At 40.8% G+C, this 14,660-nt stretch overlaps 1 protein-coding gene, 1 long non-coding RNA gene and 1 pseudogene across 7 annotated transcripts in view; 1 reads left to right on the forward strand and 2 right to left on the reverse strand.

Annotated features, from left to right (window-relative positions):
* The first annotated feature begins 326 nt into the window (after nucleotides 1-326).
* The window catches only part of CDC14B (cell division cycle 14B), a 134,253-nt gene continuing 119,919 nt past the window's right edge, over nucleotides 327-14,660 (forward strand). For 3 of the 6 annotated variants that reach the window (XM_058301545.1, XM_058301543.1, XM_058301546.2), the window contains exon 1: nucleotides 347-618. In XM_058301545.1, coding sequence (XP_058157528.1) covers nucleotides 459-618 — 160 coding nt within the window. In that variant the 5' untranslated portion in view covers nucleotides 347-458. Of the gene's footprint in view, nucleotides 619-14,660 lie in introns of all 6 variants that reach the window. The other 3 variants (XM_058301547.2, XM_058301544.2, XM_023592418.3) reach the window with 3 other exon arrangements.
* Nucleotides 4,597-14,660, reverse strand: part of LOC131279416 (uncharacterized) — a 36,518-nt gene continuing 26,454 nt past the window's right edge. Inside the window, exon 3 of the long non-coding RNA XR_009186748.2 lies at nucleotides 4,597-10,101. This is a non-coding gene — a long non-coding RNA (uncharacterized lncRNA). The remainder of the gene's footprint in view (nucleotides 10,102-14,660) is intronic.
* Nucleotides 11,033-11,978, reverse strand: LOC139439427 (glyceraldehyde-3-phosphate dehydrogenase pseudogene; annotated as a pseudogene).

The following is a 14,660-nucleotide window of genomic DNA, read 5'->3' on the forward strand; positions in this document are numbered from 1 at the left end:
TTTTTTTGTGAATGAAACTCCTTGGAACTGCCTTACTGGGGACCCCGGGAGCCGCGGGCCACAGTGCTCCCGCGACTCCGCCGCAGCGTCCGCGGCCGCCGTGGGCGCGCGGTTACCCCGGCAGCCCCATCCGCCCGCGGCACTTTTGTTGCCTCGGCGGGCACCAGCGGGCTGCGGGGACCTGGGGGCGGGCTGGGGGCGCCGGCAGCGGCAGGAGGCGCTGTAGAGAGGGCTGCGGCGCGGGTCCCGCGGCGGCCGCCGGAGGGAGCGGGGCAGGCGCCGTGGGCCGGGCCCCTCCTCCCGCTCCTGCGCGGCCGCCTCCCCGCGGGCTCGGCCGGCGCTCGCCGTCCCCGCAGCGCCTGCCGCCCCGAGTGCCCGCGCGCGGGGCCGGCGGGGGCCTCGGCGGGCGGGCGCGCGGGGCCATGCTCGTGGCCCCCTGACGGACCGCGGCCGCCTCCATGAAGCGGAAGAGCGAGCGGCGGCCAGGCTGGGCCGCCGCGCCCCCCTGCTCGCGGCGCTCCTCGTCGACCTCGCCGGGCGTGAAGAAGAGCCGCAGCTCCACGTCGCAGGAGCGGCACCGCCTGGACCGGCAGGACGAGCTGTACCTGGACATCACCGGTGAGCCCGCGAGCGCGTGGCGGGGCACCCCGCGCTGGGTTCCTAGGCCACCCACCCAGGCTGCCGAGGACCCTCTCCCTAGCCCGACTGACACGCCTCCAGCCCCCTTCCCCATAAAAGCCCCAGCCGGCCACACCCCCTTCAGCATCCAGGCTTCCTGGGAACCCCCCATTCCAAGTTTCCATCTGCGTTTGTTATGAGCTGTAACTTCACCCGTTCTATCCCCTCCTCCCCGCGCAAGATGAGCTGAGGGTCACCTTTCTGAATTGCTGGCGTCAGCTCGGCGCCTCGAATGTGTTCCTCCCCCTCTGGTTTTCCTTAAGTTCTTGTAGCCACCGCCCGCCGGGGTTGGGAGCACCGCTGGCTCTCCTGTAAGTTTGAGCCCCTGAAATCAGCTCTAGAGGATTCCCCGAGCGCGCCGAACACGCCTGGCACGGGTGCTGCCCTGTTTGTTTGGCGTTTGCCAAACCGCTCGGCTGCTCCGTAGGAAATCGAGCGAGCCCCGCAGGGCGCAGCATTCCCGAATCAAGCGCGGAAGCCAAATCCAACCTTTCCCTGGTCCTAGTTTCGTTCTCCCCCTCCCCAGGCGCACACACTAGCACACCCCAGACCTCCCAGAGATAATTCCCCCTCTGGTGCTTCAACAAGGAATGTGTCACGTTGTGGCATTTGAGCCATTCAGCATGCTGAGTGACCAGAGTTGTCATTTTTGAAAAATCTTAGCCTGTCAGAACAGGTAGAAAAGCAGCCCTTTGATAGCAGTTTTATTAGTGCGGATTCTACAGTCCTTGAAGACTAATAAATCCGAGCTGGCAGCTGTTAGGCTTGCCAGGATTGACACTGAAGCGTGTGAAGACATTAAATGCGATGATGTTTGTGAAAACGTTTTGTAAACAGTGTAGCTATCAACCTTTTGAGGGAATTCGCAGTGTTTGTGCAAAGCAAGGCATGTGGGGGTTTTATGAACTGTTTCCGGCTCTTAGCCTTTGATAAACCAGGTAAACTGGGGTGGTCAGAACATTAATTTAGAAAGAGTTTGGGCAAAGGAATTTAGTAGAAATTATATTCTAGGTTGATGGACAGTCTGGAAACTAAGGTCTGTTCAAAACACAGCTGAGAGCAGAGTGGAAGGTTTCTTAGCTTTTGGTGGACTGAGGAGAAGGAAGAAGGGGTGGCCTTAAGGCACCTGGCGGGCGGTGTCCCTGCAGGAGGTGAAGCCAGCTTGCTGAGGTTCAGAGAAACCAGGTCCTTTCATGGTGTGCACTGCAGAGGCATGGCCCCGCCAAGGGGTATGGGGGGATCTGCACATTCCTTATGTTCTCTTAAAAAGGAAGTTTAATAGCATTTAATGAAATTTTGGAGCAAGAAAGGTACACATGTTACAGAACTCTTAAATCTAAAGGTACACAGGAGTATATAGTGAAAAGTTGGTCTTGCAGCCACCTGGTATCTTCCCCAGAGGCAACCACTGTTCCCAGTTTCCTGTGAATCCTTCAAGTAATAGACTATGCATGCATACATAGGTATGTATTCTCTACGATACCCACCCACAGCATACCATGTGTTGTTTTGCACATTGTTTTCTTTTCTAAGTAGTTCTTAGAAGAATGATTGTTCTGTATTTGTGCATGCAAAACTGCCTCATTTGATTTTAATTACTGCTCGGTATTCCATCCTCCAAATGTATTATAATTTAGACGGCTCCCTGTTGATGAACAATTAGGTTGTTTTTCATCAGAAAGGAAGGAAGTTTTTGACAGCAAAGTCATTGAAATTAAATCTTCCTCCTCTTTCATGGAGATAAAAGTCAGCAATGTGTCTGGCCTTCAGAAGTCAGTGACCAGGAGTTGACTTCAGAAAATATCACCAAGCAGAATTCTGAGGAAAGAGTTATTGCATTATGTAAAATCAAAACACTGTTATTCAGATTATAAACCAAGGTAATGGAAGGGTCTCTTCTCACTGCAGATTGCTCCAGCGAAGTAAGGGTAATCCACTTTCTCTGGGATTTCTCCAAGTGCCCATCAAGCAATAGTCTTGGTTTCCTGGAAAAATGGCTAAATCAGACTGCTTCAGGTGATATATAAGATAAAATAATTTTGGATGCAGGTTTCGGATTACTTATTTTATTTTTTGAGGTCCCGGGACTGGAGATTGAACCTGGATCTTGGATGTGGGAAGCTGGCGCTCAGCCACTGGGCCACATTGGCTCCCCTGAGATGGTTTTTTACTTGCTTGTTGTTTGTTTTTGTTTTTAGGAGGCACTGGAACGAACCCACGATTCCATGTGGGAAGCATGCGCTTAACTCCTTGAGCCGCATCTGCTCCCTTGGATTATTTTTTTTTAATATATATTTTTTAACTTTATTGAAGTATTTCATTCATACGTGACATACATAAGCAATACATGTATAGTAAAAGTTGTGACCTTACAAAACAAACATGCATAACATCATACAGGGATCCCATACTTGGATTACTTTTTATTGGACTTAATATGGCTTTTTTCCCTTCTATTTTTTATTTATATTTTAAGTTTCTAGAAATTGTGCCATATTAACAAATATAGCTCTTTTTAATAGCTACATGATATTCATTTTATGGCTGAATTGTAATTTATTTAATGGTAATAAGTGGTATTTTGGGATATTCCCGGTCCCTGTTGCAAATGGCTGCATTAGCATCAGTGATTGCATACATGCGTGACTGTATCTGTAGACAGATTTCTGGCAATGAAGATGCTAAGCCAAAGTATACGAATTTAAAATACTGTACTTCTTTCTCCATTTGAAAAAATGTAAAGGAAAAACTTTACAGATACTGAAATTTTATATAGTTTCTTTGCGGAGATGGGAAGAGGGATGTAGTCAGTGCTTTGAAGTTGTGTCTAATTTTGCTTGCCACGATTTCTAAAATATTCCAAATTATGACAGTTTCTCCTTGCTTTGTTGTCACCTGATTTTCATTTTTAAATAACTTTAAGCATTGACAGCTTCTAAAAAATTTTAAAACATGTAAGTCAAGTATTCTGAAATGTAAGTCAAGGAAGTATTTTGCAGATGCTTTTTTTGCCTATTCATATACCGCTAAGATCTCTTGATTTACATTTAGGACTTGGCTATGTTGTGAAGATTCCTTTTATTTCTTTAATTGAGATAAAATTCACATACCATAAAGTTCACACTTTTAAAGTGTACAGTTCCATGGACTTTCGTATATTCATTTACAAGGTTATGCAATTATTACCGCTAATTTCAAAACATTTTCATCATCCCTAAAAGAAACCCTGTACCTATCAGCAGTCACTCCCCCTTCCGTCTTTCACCCAGGCCCTGGCAACCATTTATCTGCTTTCTGTTTCTTTTCTGGACATATCATATAAATGGAATCATATAATATGTGGTCTTTTGTCTGACTGCTTTCATGTAGCCTAGTGTTTTCAAGGTTCATCTGTATTGTAGCAAGTACCATGACTTCATTCTTTTTATGGGTGAATAATATTCCACTGAATAGACATACCACCTTATATTTATCCACTGTTAGTTAATAGGCATTTGGGTTTCCACTTTTCTGCTATTATGAAAAATGCTGTTATAAACATTCAAGTACAAATTTTTGCATGGACGTGTTTTCAATTCCTTTGGGTATATATACTTAGGAATGGAATTGCTGGGTCACATGGTTCCTCTGTGTTTAACATTTTGAGAAGCCAATACTTCCAAAATGACTGCATCACGAGCATATCCATCAGCAATATATGAGGCTTCCAGTTTTTCTACATTCTTTCCAACGTTTGTTATTGGACCGTGAAGATTCTTTTACAGTGAAGTTGGTTTATAAAAATTTACGCACATTGTCACTTCTAATGTATTTTTAAGGTACATTTTTTTTTTTACTTTAGTCCCTTGAGAATTTGATTGCAACCTGTTTATCTGTGGATTGAATTCCCATAGATCTCAGGATATATGTGTTTGCATTTAACATAGGCTTTTTGAGGCCTATTTTTGTCCCTATAATCCTTTGGTATGTGGTCACTATTATTTAGTGTTTAGCCAGTTGCATATCTTCACTGGGCATCTATTCTTGTATGTACACTTAGTAGGAACAGTCTGATAAACATTTTAGTCCCATGCTGACCCTCTCAAACCTCTTGTTTTGCCACTCATCCAGCTCCTACCATGTGCAATGGCATGGATTTTTTACTTGAGCTGTATTCCTAGTATAGTTCCAGTGTACCAGGAGAACAGGCATAAATTGTGTAAACTATATACATTAATACTAAAGATATACTGAGTAAAGATATGCTCAGAAAGAGTTGGTACCTAGCCAAGGAAGTTGGGGAAAATGGGGAGTTTTTTTTGTTTTTTTTTTTGAGAATTTTAAATTGGATTTGGAACTAGATAAGTCCCAAGATAAGGAAAAATACCAAAGAAGAAAAATTAGACCCACTGAGGAATCTGATTTTCCTATGAACCTCCTTGAGGCCAGAGGTCTGAGTCTTTTTCTATACTCCAAGCCCTTAGAGCCCTCCATAAATGTTTTTTGAATAAATGACAAAAATCACTTGTGCAGGGAAAGAGGGATGAGCAAATGCCACAGTGCACATTATTAACATCAGGAAAAAAAATGTAAAGACTCGCAAAACTACTGTATCTGTTTGATAATTTATAGGATTTGATAGTTGGTACAGAACTTTATTTCACTTTTTGATTTTTAAAACTTCTGGTTAGTTAAGAAAATTTGTACTACTACTAGCTAAAAGATTCTTGGTGGTGTGCCTTAAAATTATTTACCTTCATTTTTTTCAAGTTTTCCACTTTCTGCCATGCTATTCTAACTTTTAAGGAGTGTCTATATTAAAACAGTAAATAATTTTATTGAAGAAGCTCAAGTCAAGGTCAGGATTGTCATTTGAAAGCACTGATTAATGATGGTGTATTAAATATTCATCAACTAAAATAAAGCAGATGTAGTGCCCCATCCTTTATTTTTAGGATCTTTAAAATTCACACCACTTATCACCAGACAAGGAAAATTAATGAATAAATTTTCATTAATTGAAAAAAGTATTGAATGCTTACTATGTTTAAAATAGTCATGCATAGTCATTGTTTGCAGTAATATATTTTTTCTTGATGGAAAAGGAATGCTGTTATGTAGAGTGCTGAATCAAGGGGGAAATAAAATCATTTTTCTTGAAGAGTTTTCATATTGCATTTCATTAATTAAAGTTCATCAAAGTATGTGGTGTTTATTTTTCTTCTTGTGTATTACTTGTTTCTATACTTTTAAATTTGTGTGTCTTGTGAATTTATTTTCTTGGTTTACATGCTTGTTTAGTTCCTTAATAGCTTTATGTCTGATGGTATCAGTGTCAGTTAGCTGCTTTAAATATAATTCCTTAACTATTCCATCACCATATACAGGAAAAAATTTAACCCAATTTCAATGTTACTGCTTAAATAGACAAGAAGGAATGGGCATGGAGATGAAAAGTAGACTAATTGGGTTGCAAAGATGGTACTAAAGCAAGGCAGTTGCCATTGTCAGTCAGTGCAAATTGTAACTGTTCTATTCCTTAGAATGAGAATGAATTGCCCAGTTCCCTGTTGGGGTTAGGGAAAACTGGAATGGAACTTCATTGTGGAAGTTTAGAATGGAAGGGGAGGGCATTGGCACCTACAGATCACGTTTCTTGGGATTTTCCAAGACAGTCTCAGGCAGATGGTGTGGGGTGGGGGATTGCTGAATTGATAGGATAGGTGCTTTGTTTTTGAAAGAATTTCCAAGAGACCATCTAGAAACAACCCACCTCTCCACTTTTTCCCAAAGAAGCCAAGGACCAGAGATAAGTGGTTTGGTCAAATTGATGCGGTTTGTTTTTTGGCAAAGCTATGCTAAAAGCCCAACTGTTTGTGATAAAGCTGAGTTATTCAGATTATTTATTTAACTTCTACTAGTTAGTCCTGTGCTGCTTAGGCCAGCAGATCATGTCATAAAAGGCACTCAGTAAGTAGCATCTATAAAGTTGAATTAGATTAATAATTACTGAGTGAACTTGGAAAAATGAGCAAACCAGATATGTAATTCAGGTCTTCCAGAGCTCATGCTGTTTTCCAAATTTGCCATCATTACAGCCCAAATTTTCCAGATGCTTCATTCATGCAACAAATGTGTAATGAATACCTAGCCTGCTAGACGGTTTTTTGTGTGTGTGCTAAAAATAGAGCACAGCTGGTGACAAAGAAGTCCCTGCTCTTACAGAGTTTTATGTTTTCTTTGTTGACTGAGAATTAAAGCATGGAGGGTCTGAGGGAGAATTAGTGATAGAGGAAACATGTTCTGGTTGAAATCTATGGGGAAGAAAAACTTTGATCATAGAGTTTTTGAAGAGACATAATTCTATGAGGCTGACTAATCCAATGGTTAGGCCTGAGGATGCAGGGGAAAGCTAGTCTGCCCACACTTGTGATTGAGCATGGGCAGATTACTATTAACCTTTCAGAACCTCAATTCCCTCATCTGTTTAAAAATAACCCATAGAGTTGTTGTGAGGATTGAAGTGAGGGGGATGCATGTGAAGTACTTGGCTTAGTGCCTCGTTGACTGTCAGGGCTTATAAATGTTCTAGTGATAAATGTTTGACAGCAGTGGGGTAGGCCGGGAATGCAAAGGGCACACCGAGACATTCGTCATTGTTGGGAGAATTTCAAGCTAGGAAGCAAAAATTTCCTCCATACATGTACTTGCACAAAAGGTTTAGTGAATCAGCACAGTGAAAACGCAGTGTGTTCCTCACTGTGCGTCTAAGAGTGATCTTCGGAGCATAAATGCTTCAGATGAGGCTGGCTCGGTGTTATTAGTGAGGGCAGAGGAGGAGGTGTCACGCTGTGTTGATCATCTTTGGGGCCTTGGGAAAATGTGATGGCTTCTCTTTAAAGATTTTGTATAAGAGGAAGAATAAGCCGAAGCTATTGCCTCATTTCTGAGGTTACTGGCATATATATTTTATTTTACTGAAGAATTTATGTTACCTATTATTAAATTGCAGCTGAGCTTGGGTGGGGGGAGGCTCTTATTAAACATACAAAGATGCAAAGGCCTCAACAGAGCTTAAAGTAGAAGATTATGGAAAATAAAACAAATATTTTACTGGTGGAATATGTATTTTCAGTATGGTTAATTTAAAACATGATTGTGCCTGAGTTAGCAGATGGGCATTTTGGATTTTTGTAAAGCAAATTGCCCTTCAAAGGGCCTTTCCATACTTAATATATAGCACAGGGACACAATTTATTTGGAAGGGGTAGGAGTTGGGCATAAATAAGAATTTAACATTATAAGAACATAAATAAGAACATATATTTTTTTATATTTATACTGGGAAAATGAACTTCAGTAGCTAGAATTTTGTTTTCCATCCCATCCTAGCCACAGAATGTTTTAACGAAGTCAGTTCTTTAAGGTCCTTCACATTAAAATTACTTTTATAATTATCTATACGTTAACATGAAAAAACATGGATATAGACTGGTTTATCTGAACATTTCAAAGCCCTTTCTCACTTTAGACAGCACCTTTATGAGGTAAGTAGGCACAGGGATAGTTGTGGAAAGAAAGTAAAGTGATTGTTTTGGAGACAGAAACTGGCACAGTGGGAGCTAACCAATCTCCAGATATTGTTTCCATTATTCTTTGGTTTTTAGTTTCAGTGGTTAGTCATTTCATTTCTTTGTTTTATAAGAAGGACTGGCTACTATTTTAGGCTGTGATTACTTTAAAAAGACAGTTTCCAATATAAAATTGATTTTAACCTTCCTAAATTCAAGGATATTTAAATAATGTACGTCTCATCTGGATTCTCTAGTTTATATGGAAGTTTTACGCTGTTTTCTCTCTCTCTTTTTTCTATAGCTTTTCATGGATACTGCTCCAACAAAGGTATTCAGATCATTGACTCTACTTGCAGTTCTTTCTGATGATTTTAAACTGTAGAATTTAATGTTAGCTGTGATTCTTGATTCTTGGTTCCGTCCTTTCCTGTTTGCTTGTCTTAGACTTGTTCTTAGGTAGTAGTGGCTTTTTTAAATAATCATAAAGTATCTTTGGTATGTTTATGATTTAGTCTAATTTGTCTATATATGAAAAGGTTTGTTGGTTTCTGTGTGTAGATAATGTTGAAAGTTTCTGTGATGTGATAATTATGTATGCCAAGTTTTGGGTAGAGGATATTTTTGGTAATATTAAACTTTTCCTTTTTTATTGAATCTTACTTTTGTAGGTTCTTGCTGAAAGGATTCTTAAAAGTTGTTATAACAGCTATTATAGCAGTTATTCTTGATTTCCCCGCGCCCCCCTCCCCCCCCCGCCCTCAGGTTTCTAAGTTCTTTCTAGGCATTTCTTTGCTTAATGGGCAGCTTTATATCTTATATGTTGCATTTGCCAGCAGAGAAATTTCTTGAAACGTGAGCCTGAACTTGGGGAAGAGGAAAGGTCTTTTATATTTCATTTATTTTTTAATTAAAAAATATTCTGATTCACTTTGTTCAGGTTCCTCAAGTAAGGGCAGTTATCAAAAGAACAAATTTGGCTCCATATATATGTTTCCAAATGATTTTTAATTTTTAATTTCTAACTTTATTATCTTGGTCTTTTATACAGCTCCTTTAATTCTTATTATCATTTATATTCTAGAGGAGCAGTTCTCTCAGAGTGCTTTATTCACCAGTCAGTTCAAAGATTTGGTTTCATTGTCTTTGAGTTTGAAAAGCTGAGGAGCTAGGCCGGGTAAATTTATTCTAATTTTATCATATCACATATTGACTTCAAGTCTCAGGTAGTTCACTTTTATACCATTAAATTGGTTGGCAGGGTACCTCTCACAAAAGAAAAACATCTTGTTCATCATGTCGATGATATTTGCTTTTCTTTCAAGTTCCAATTTGAAAGTAAAATTACTTTCTTGGCACTACTATGCGGTTTATGACATTGATCTTTTTATACCAAATCCATAATGCTATAATAGCATTACAAATCCTGAATTCTGCCAAGCCCTCTATTTTAGGGCCATCTCAGCTGAATCATTCTCTTCATTTTGTTCTTTTATCCTCATTCATATGAATTGTGATATGAAATTACTGTGTCCATTCAACAAGTTATTTATTGAGCAACTACTTTGAGCAAGGTACTTGGCCAAGTATTGAGGGAGACAGGAGGGGATGTGAAGATTTACAAGTTCCCAATTCCTTAGGAGATTGAGAAGGGATAGGCTTTTAAATCATTGCAATGAAGACAGGTGATAAAGAAGTCTGTCGTTATGTAGTTTTGCTCACTTTCACTTAAATAGTGTCACTTTGAGAGAATTTTGTTATGGAAATGTCACTTCATAATTCCTATACCAAGAGAGTTATTTTTTCCCAGCATCTGGTGAAAATGACCTGCTTTGTGGTGTCTCTCTTCTTTCATGTGCATGCGTGTTTTACCCTTTAAAAGAAAAAGAAGAGAAAGCTTCATTTTGGTATATAACATATATAAATAACATATAAGAAAATATAGATATAATAATGTAGCATATATAATATACATATATAATATATATAACATAGCTAATAAAATACCAAAAGCCCTATTTCTTCTAAAACAGGGTCTAAAATGAAAGGTCTACATTTCAATTAATTATATGTATCTAATTTGAAACTCAAAATATCCCAGTGGATACAATTTAAAAAGAAATCCCTGTGTATTCTTGTTAAAAAATAATTACAGCAAATTTATAGAGGCAGAAAGCAGAATATTGGTTACAGGGGGTAGTGGGAGGTAGGTATGGGGAGTTATTGCTAAATGAGTATGAGTTTTGGTTTAGGATGGTGAAAATCTGGAAATAGTGGTGAAAGTTAGACAGTATTTTCAATATACTTAATCTCAAAGTGGTATGCTTTAAAATGGTTAAATTGATTTTTATTATCGGAGATGGTCTAAGTTCTTGGCTAATTTGCATAAAGGTATCTAAGAACACACCATAGATAGCATAGATAGGCAAAGGAGTAATGAGTTTATTAAGAAACAAGAAAAGAGACAGTACGAGACCCGAGACATGGGTGTGGGTGTGCGTAGGGTGAGATGTGCATCCCCTCTCTAGGGGATTCTGGTTTTATTGGCTATCATTGGGGGTTAGGGTTTATACTGATTGGAGAATTTAGGATAAAGTGGGAGAACTTTATTGGGTAGTTTGATTTTAGGGGTTGGTGTCTGGTGGCTCCTTCCTATTGCTCTTTTTTTTTTCTTCTGGGTACAGTGTACTTTATTGACGGTACATGACAAGGTAGGGCCCTCTGAGCCCCTCCCCTTCTCCAGGGGGTCTGGGATGGAAGCTGTGGAGGGTGGCAGTGCTCAGTACTGGGTGCTCAAGTTGGGGTCAGGACTCCCCGGCAGCTGCCACTGTTCCTCTCAACTGTTGCTGGGGCTGGTGGTCCAGGGGCTCTTGCTCCTTAGAGGCCATGTGGATCATGAGGTCCACCACCCTGTTGCTGTAGCCAGATTCATTGTTGTACCAGGAAATGAGCTTGACGAAATGGTTGTTGAGAGCAATGCCAGCCCCAGCATCAAAGATGGAAGAGTGGGTGTCACTGTTAAAGTCGCAAGAGACAACTTGGTCCTCAGTGTAGCCCAGGATGCCCTTCAGGGGACCATCTGACGCCTGCTTCACTACCTTCTTGATGTCATCATATTTGGCTGCTTTCTCCAGACAGTAGGTCAGATCCACAACAGACACGTTGGGGTGGGGACGCGGAAAGCCGTGCCAGTGAGCTGCCCATTCAGCTCTGGGATGACCTTGTCCACCGCCTTGGCAATGCTGGTAGATGCAGGGATGATGTTCTGGGCAGCCCCACAGCTGTCACACCACAGCTTCCCGGAGGGGCCATCCACAGTTTTCTGGGTGGCATTGATGGTGTGGACAGTAGTCATGAGTCCCTCCACGATGCTGAAGTTGTCATGGATGACCTTGGCCAGGGGAGCCAGGCAGTTGGTAGTGCAGGAAACATTGCTGACGATCTTCAGGGAGTTATCATACTTCTCATGGTTCATGCCCATCACAAACATGGGGGCATTGGCCGAAGGGGCAGAGATGATAACTCTTTTAGTGCCACCTTTCAAGTGAGCCCCGGCCTTCTCCAAGGTGGTGAACTTGTAGTGGACTCCACAACATTTTCAGCACCAGCATCACCCCATTTGATGTTGGCGGGATCTCACTCCTGGAGGATAGTGATGGGATTCCCACTGATGACAAGCTTCCCGTTCTCAGCCTTGACAGTGCCCTTGAACTTGCCATGGGTGGAATCATAGTGGAACGTGTAGACCATGTAGTTGAAGTCAATGAAGGGATCATTGATGGCAACCACCTACACTCTGCCAGAGCACACAGCAGCCCTGGTGACCAGGGGCCCAATACAGCCAAATCTGTTTATTCCTATCTTCACCCTCTTGTCTCAGGGATTGTGGCTGCTGCTGCACAAAGAGCTGCGGCTGTCTGTTGAATGGGAAGGGGCAGAGAGCCCTTGCTATTGCTCTTGAGCCCTGCTGGAATTTGCTGCACATGGGGCTTATGAAAATAGGTGGGTAGTGTAGGAATATCCTGTTTTTCTCCTTTTTTCTGCTGGGTGGACGTGGCTAGGCACGTTCCCATGACTTGTTAGTGCACATCGGTGGGCACAGGCTGCCAGGGCCACATCTGCAGCAGATGGGTGAATGATATAAGCTGCATTCACACAGCTTGTTTGTGCATGTCAGCAGGTGCAAGCTGCCTCCTGATAACTTGTTTACATGAGTCCAGCAGGATGCTGTTCCGGTTTTTTCTACTGGGTGGTATTGTATGGAAATTTATTAGGTTTTCTGCCTCTCCTCCTTTGGACCCTATTCCATCCTGCCATATATATGGAGGTACTGGGGTTTGAACCCAGGACCTCATACATGGGAAGCAGGTACTCGACCACTGAGCTACAGCTGCTTTGTATATTTTAACACAAAATCTGAAATGACCATAAAAAATATCTAATCAAACTGTACTGTAAACATAGGTGTATTTTACTATATGTTAATTTTACCTCAGTAAAATTGCTTGAAAAACAAAATGGGGGGCAGTCATTACAGAGCACCTTTAAAACTGAGTATTGCTTCTCAAATTGAGGATTCCAGAGATAAAGATCACTAGTAGATTTGGTATCTGTATCTTGAACATTCTGATATTCATGTTCTTTTATGGGTGCTGAGGAAGAATTACTTTGACATGCATATATAACAAAATTCAAATTATGGTGGGTTTTAAATTTTGGGGAGCTGTTCTCAATTTGCTCTTAGAATTTTTTATTGTAATGCTGTCATTAAATAGCTTGTTGGAGCACCCAATACATGAAACCTGAAGCATTTTAATATGCATTTCTTTCCTTTTTGACAATAAACTGTCAAAAAAGCTTTGAATTTAGCTAGCAAACACAGCTAAGGCTGGGATTTTAACTCCACTATTAATGTATTCTAATTTTAAACTATTGTGACTGAAAGAGCTTAAAGCATAAATTCAATCAGGATATGTTTGAGTGTGTTTTATAGTCCCATCCTTGCAATAGCTATTGCAAGAGTTGCAAAAGAGATAACAGCCTTGGGCCCTGTTTGAGTGCCTCTTTTTGCTTCATCTCTGTAATAGTTGCTGCAATAGAGATTTCTGACATGAACCCAGATCTCTGGGAAGTAACACTAGCACATGGAATTGGGTACATCGAGGTATAACCTGGTGCTTGCTAACTGTTGCACAGAGGAGCTTATCTATATGTGTCAGGGACACTCAAAGATGGATGACTCTGAATTGGTAGGATCTTTGGGAAGGAGGCTTGAGCTGGGTTTTAAAGATTCTCTTATTTTTTCCTCCAGAACCAGCATGAATTATTCTTGGTCGCAGTAATACCCATGTTTCTGCTTTCTCCTTCCTCCTGACAGTACTTTTTGCTCCTCCTGTGGCAGCTGGGGGACGGTCAGGAGAGAAATACCTTCTTCATACCTTTCCTGGACCTGTTCCACATTGCTCTTATATTGTGCCAGTATCAAGGAGTGACACATGACATTTAACCCGTTTTAATGTATTCATTCAACAAATACTTATTAAGCAACTGGAGCAAGGGACTGGGCTTTACTCCAAAATGAGAAAATAAATTTATTTAGTGGAATCTCTAATTGGGGAGGGCAGGAAAAGGAAGATATATGCTATAACATCCTTTTGGACCCATTCACATTGTTTTGTTCAAATAAACTGTTAGAGGTTAAATTTGTGGATCTTGAAGACAGCCAACAACAACAACAAAAAGAATTCAACCTTTTGCAGCCACAGAGCTAAAGGAATTTATTTCTTAATGTCACCAGTTGGGGGAATTTCCACAACAAAGATGTGGGATATTCTGAAGCCTGAACTTGAACTTTTTAAAAAATCAAAGCTTTGGATTAAGGATTCTATTTTAAAGTAACTTCAGAAAATAAACAGTATTCTAATACAGATTTAGGTATAGGAATATTAAATTTTATTTTATGTTACAAACGCAGTTTTTTCCTAATGGAAATTATTTGTGTCTATTATAAACCCCATTTAATATAATCTTATACCGTGTTGCTTTGTTGTAATTATACTGTTTTTGACATATTTTACCAAAAATAAATAGGCATATATAAAACAGTCAATGTCTTATTTTGGGTTCTCCCAGAAAAGGGAGACTCTTGAGTCAAGGTTTCTAGTGCAGGTACTTCCTTTGGGAGGTGACCCTTGGAATCCAGGAAACCCAGGGGAGTGGGAAAGTGAAATGGGTAAGAAAAGGCAGCCAATAAATGGTTCATTATGTAGCAAGTGACTGTGGTGGTAACTGGAGTTTGATCCACTACACAGGAAATCTGGGAGCCAGTATAGAGCACATTCTGGGGAGGGGTAAATGAGAATTTTGAAGTGCTGTAAGGGTAGGCAAAATGGGCTCTAGAAGCCAGAGAACATCTTGAAAGAAATGTTGGTG

Source organism: Dasypus novemcinctus, chromosome 8 (assembly GCF_030445035.2).
Source record: "Dasypus novemcinctus isolate mDasNov1 chromosome 8, mDasNov1.1.hap2, whole genome shotgun sequence".
NCBI classification, from domain to species: Eukaryota; Metazoa; Chordata; class Mammalia; order Cingulata; family Dasypodidae; genus Dasypus; species Dasypus novemcinctus.